The 6000-nt window shown below is 33.5% G+C and overlaps 1 protein-coding gene across 1 annotated transcript; it reads left to right on the forward strand.

Moving 5' to 3' along the window:
* Positions 1-4767: 4767 nt before the first annotated feature.
* On the forward strand, positions 4768-5757 carry LOC134376541 (olfactory receptor 5D13-like). The gene has a single exon (XM_063095053.1). The coding sequence runs from the start codon at positions 4768-4770 to the stop codon at positions 5755-5757; it is 990 nt and encodes a 329-aa protein (XP_062951123.1).
* Positions 5758-6000: the final 243 nt, after the last annotated feature.

A 6000-nucleotide genomic window follows, 5' to 3' on the forward strand; every position in this document is an offset into this window, starting at 1 on the left:
AAATGCTGGTGAGGGTGCTTAGAAAGGGAATCCTCCTACAGTGTTGGTTGGACTGTAAATTAGTGGAGCCATTTTGGAAAACAATATCAAGGTTCCTCAAACAACTATATGTAGAACTGCCTTATGAGCCAGCAATCCCACTGCTGGGTACATACTCAATAGAATGGTAATTGTTTTGTCTAAGGGATACCTGTACTCCAATGTTTATCACACCTCTATTTAAAATAGCCAAGATTTGGAACCAAACTAAATGTCCATTGACAGATGACTGGATAAGGAAAATATGGTTTATATAAACAACAGAATACTACCCTGCCATAAAGAGAATGGAAATCTGACATTCACATAAACATGGATGAACTTAAAAAAAAAATTGAAATAAGCCACACACAGAAAGAGAAATACCACATGTCCTGACTCATAAGTGGAAGCTAAAATAATAAACATAAATAATAAAATAATAAATAACTTTTAAATAAAAAAGAAAGATAAATCAATCACAATAATACATTGAACTTTCAAATGGACGAACAGAGCTGAGGTTACCAGAGGTGTAAAGGAGCATTGAGGGGTTAGTGATAAATTGATAAATACACACAAAAGTGATTACAGTGTATAATATTGAATATACTAATTAGGCATCACATTTTGCATGCAGGTATTGATATTCAAAACTGTACCCCACAGATATGTACAATCAATGATGTTTCAATAAAATAAGTAATTACAAATTATACTAGCCTCTTAAAACGTACTAGGAAGTGCCTCCTTTTATTCAATCGAGAGAAAAATTATGCAAAATATTAGAATTCACTGGAAAATAGAAAAGTTTTTCATCATATAGAAAGGTTTTCAATTGTGAATTCACTTTCTTTAATATTGGTAGGAAAACGATGATGTAAATTTATTATTGTCTGTTTTAATGATTCATTTTTTTTTTTTTTTAGAATTCATCCATCATACTTGTTTTCAAAGTTGTTGGCATGATTTTTTTCATAATATTCTACTTCTAAAATTAGCAGAGTCCATAATAATTCTCTCTTTCAATGCTTAAAGTGTATACTTTTGCCTTATTTCTGTTTTTTCCCCCTTTAATTGAATATATGAGACTTTAATCAACTTTGTTTTCTCAAAGAACCATTTTGGAATGGTTTATCTCTTCTTTCTTATGCTTGTTATTTACTCCATAAATTTCTTCTGTCTTCTTATTTTTTATTCTGTTTTATTTCTTCAGATTTTTGTTGTTGTTGTTGTTGTTGTTTTTTATGAAAATACCCCTGACTTTCTATCTAGAGGCCTTTTTTCCTGGTAGTAGGAATGTGCTTAGTACACACATAGGACAACTTGAAATTGCCAGGAAGTTACCTCCGGAAATCGGTCTCAACCAATGATACACTGTAGAGGGTATATAAATAACTGAACTCCCTCAACTCTTGGATAGACAAGCTAGAGTTAGGTTTTATACAGTCTTCCCAAGGTATTGGGTCGGACTAAAACCCAATTGTCCTTAAAAAAACAAACAAACAAAAACTATTCATCTATGCTATCTTTTCAACTTAGCTACTGCTACTTACTAAAATCCTCTTCCCAATAAACTACTTGCATCTAAATCTTTGTTGTTGTGACTGCTACTAAGGAAATCAAACTAGGAAAGACTGCAAAACATCATTGGAACATGTATGAGACTTGCATGTAATAACTATATAAAGAGCTCATACTAACTATAAACTACAAAAAATACCCAAGAAATATTAGCAAACAATCTAATGAATGAACTTCAAAGAGAATTTAAATTGATAAATCAAGTGTTGACAATGATTTGGATTTAACAAATTTTATAACTGCTGAGTATCAATGTAGAGTTGATCAAAACCTTTGGAAACCTCTTTGGAATTATAAACTCATAATTCTATTCCTTGGTATATACTCAACAGAAACATATATTTTCATGAAAGAGATAAGAATGTTCAGAACAACCTATTTCTAATCGCCTCAAATTGAAAATAACTAATATGTGCATCAAGTATAAATATTTTTGTTGTATTGATTCAACTAAGTGCTGTAGAGAAATGAGAAAAACAAACAACCAAAAAACCTTAATTACCCATACTCAGAATAACATCACATAATTTCACAGCCATAAGGTTAAGGAATAAATGGCAAATACTAAAGTGTATAAATAGTATTTTTTTAATAAAATTTTTATACACAAGCAAAATTAGACTACAGTAATGTGTCTGAATATATGTTACCCTTCAGAACTACTTACTGGGAGGAGGCATTCTGTATGCTTCTGAGAAATATTTTGGTAATTTATATTAAGCTGAGATTATGGGTTTCTGGGGAAGTATGTTGAGGTGAAATGCCTTTCTCAACACATCATATCATTGGTACGTGATGTCCACATCATATTACTGGTGATGGTAACCTGGATCTTTTGCTTAAGGTAGTGTTTTCCAGGTCTCTCCACTATAAATGTGAATGCAAAACTTAAAATTCCATTAATACCACCTACTTATGAATAGTTCTTTTTATCTTATTTTCAAACTATCTGTAATGCTATCTTCAGTAAACATATATTATTTCAATAATTCAATACCTAACATCAGTTAATGGAATAGATGTGATGATGTAATTATCCCTAATGATTTAGGAAAAATATACCTATCACAAGGACACCAGACAGTGTTTCTAATTGTATGTTTCAAACTAAATGTATGTTTTGATGTCCACTGAGGAAAACTACAATTATAATTCCACGTGGTCTATAGCTCTATAGTCATGGGGCCGTTATAAGACTCAGAGGTTAGGAGAGTTAGGACTGTGCACTCAGACTTCAGTTTTTTCCTTGCACTCTCTGAGATTTCCTATGTCCTGAAAATAAAATGCTGTTTTACTGGCACATTCATTGAAATCGACTGGCGCTTTCGTTGCCGATCTCAAGCCTGTTGCTATCTTACGGAATGTTTGATTACTGAGAAGAAAACTGCCTGAGATTCATTAATTATAACAAGAAATCATGAGTAAATTAATCAAGCAATTCTGGTTTCAGGTTAGTTCGTTTGTCTTTTGGTACCTTCTATTCAGGTGGAAAATGTGGACGTCTAGTTCATATAGAGTACTCTAAAAATTACATAGGTCTATTTTCGTGGGCAGAGACATTTTACTTCTTACCAACAAGGTGTGAAATGTTTATTAACATTAGTTTTTTTATTACAGAAACTGGCAAGAGATATACCAGTGAGGAAGAATTGAGAAAAGTTGCAGAAAATGGAATATTTGTTGATGTTGATCACCCCAGGTACAAGTCTAATTCTAGACATAGGAAATTTATTTGAAATTGCCAAGGCTAAATACCACTGTTTTTTCTTAATATCTTGATGTTATTTACCTAGTAAATGTGCCAAGTAACCAGAGCAGTAGTGACAGGCTTTACTAATGTGATAAAATGTTGAACGGGAAGTCATTTATTAAAACTGTGAACAAGAGTGAATGTTTAAAGTGTATCCACCCAGGTCCACTTGCTCACAATTATATTGGACTTGCTCAAAAAAAATGCTGCTTCAGGGGTTGCTTGCGGTGCACGTAAAGGTAGAAACTCGTGGCCTAAGCTTGGATCTTGGCACTTGTTCCAAGTAAAGCCGAGAAGATGGAAGAATTATACATTCATTTGCTGTACCCTCAGGTCTATATCTTCATTTATTCTTTAATCATTACAAGGCAATTCTTTTTATGTCCTTACTCCTCTCATCTCCGTATCTTTCTGAAATTTGCCTCATCATAAAAGAGGCCATTTTTTTATTAGTTTAGAAATGGACAATTTTCATTATACAGTTTTCATTGTATCATAGATCATATTTGGTATGAAAATATTGGTGACTTTAGGATGGATATATATATATATTACATATATGTGTATATATCAGGAGTGATAACCTGAAGCACATTAATAAACAGTTCATAAAAATTTAATTGAATTACTTTATGTAATAAAAGAATGAAAGTTAAACAAAATGTAAATAAAGACTAAAAAATACAGCAGGAGCACTGCTCATTGGTGGAGGTTTTAATAGGGAATATAGAAATATCCCATGGAAGACATTCTGTTGCAAACTCTGAAACATTAGGTGGAATGTATGGATCAGGTACATTTTGAGGTTTATTACAACTCTTAAACTCTATGGTTATTTAATTCTGTATTATGCCTTCAAAAAGTGGAAAATAAAATAATAATAATAATAATACCAAAGTGTGTGCACCACCAACTGCAGTGTTAAGTCATCTTCTTGATCTTTAGTCTCATTCTTAGAATAATGACAAGGTTCTCTGTGCTTCTGTTCTGCCTCTCTTGCCTCTGTTTTGTATAATTTCCTTTGAACCATTAATTTCTATTCCTGTTCTATATTAACAATACTGACAAGTGCTGATTTTCAACAATAGGATTATTAACTATATATTTTCCACACCGCTGGTTCTCACCCTCTAGCATGCATCAAAACCACCTGGAGGCCAGGTTAAACCACAAATTGTGGGCCTCATTGTAGAATTTTAGATAAGAAGTCTGATGATGAGGCTGCAGAATTTGGAATCCTAAGAAGTTCCAGGTGCTGCTGCTGCTGCTGTTTGGGGACTGCACTTTGAGAACCACTCTTCTGTGTCACTCTTCACAGAGACACTTGAAGCCTCTTTCCTGTCTCTGTGTCTCATTTCTGTCTTCAGTCTGCTTTCCACAAATAACTTTTTGTTTTATTTTATCCAACAGGCATCATGACCTTATCTGAAGGAAATCAAAGCAGCACACTCACTTTTACTCTCCTGGGTTTTTCAGAATACCCAGAATTTTGGCTTCCACTCTTTCTGGTTTTCTTGTCCATCTACACAGTCACTGTGGTGGGGAATTTGGGCATGATAATCATCATCAAGGTCAATTCAAAACTCCACACAATCATGTACTTTTTCCTGAGTCACTTGTCCTTTGTAGATTTCTGTTATTCCACCATAGTTACATCGAAACTGTTGGAGAACTTGGTTGTGGAAGACAGAACCATCTCTTTCTCAGGCTGCATCACACAATTTTGTTTCACTTGCAGTTTTGGAGTGACAGAAACGTTCATGCTGGCAGCGATGGCCTATGACCGTTTTGTGGCTGTTTGTAACCCCTTGCTCTATAGCACTACTATGTCTCAGAAGCTTTGTGCTCTTCTGGTGGGTGGGTCCTACACATGGGGTGTAGTGTGTTCTCTGACACTCACGTATTTTCTTCTTACACTGTCCTATTGTAAGTCTAGCATCATAAATCATTTTATCTGTAACTACTCTGTAATTATTTCTGTTTCATGCTCAGACCCCTATATTACCCAGATGGTATGTTTTATTTTTGCGATATTCAATGAAGTGAGCAGCCTGATGATTTTTCTTATGTCATATATACTCATTTTCATCACTGTTATACCTTCTGCAAGTGGGCACCAGAAAACCTTCTCCACCTGTGCCTCCCACCTGACTGCCATCACCATTTTCCATGGAACCATCCTTTTCCTTTTCTATGTCCCTAATACTAAGACTTCTCAGCTTATAATTATAGTGGCTTCTGTATTTTGTACAGTGGTGATTCCCATGCTGAACCCATCAATCTATAGCCTTAGGAACAAAGAAGTGAAGAACACGTTCAAAAAATTAGGTGTCACTAAGTTGATTTGTTACTCAATTCAATATTCTTTGACTTACTTTATATTTCAAAAAAATTGTTTACTGTAGTATAGATTGCCCAACTTTTATAGTGTGATTGATTATTCTAATTATTTAAAGAATAGGCTAGTAGTATATCTATAGCAGAACATCATTTTATGATTATTGATTTTTGCATACATCAATGTTTAGTGAAATAGCTGTAATCCATGTAAATCACAAATTAAAAAATAGACCATTTGTAACAATGTTTAAAAATTATTTTTTAAATATTTTACTACATGTACTAGGATTTTATAGATGTGATTCCAA

The sequence above is a fragment of the Cynocephalus volans genome, chromosome 4, assembly GCF_027409185.1.
Source record: "Cynocephalus volans isolate mCynVol1 chromosome 4, mCynVol1.pri, whole genome shotgun sequence".
Lineage (NCBI taxonomy): Eukaryota > Metazoa > Chordata > Mammalia > Dermoptera > Cynocephalidae > Cynocephalus > Cynocephalus volans.

Coding starts and splice junctions, on each gene's coding strand:
- LOC134376541 (XM_063095053.1), top strand. CDS start 4,768: ATGACCTTATCTGAAGGAAATCAAAGCAGCACACTCACTTTTACTCTC.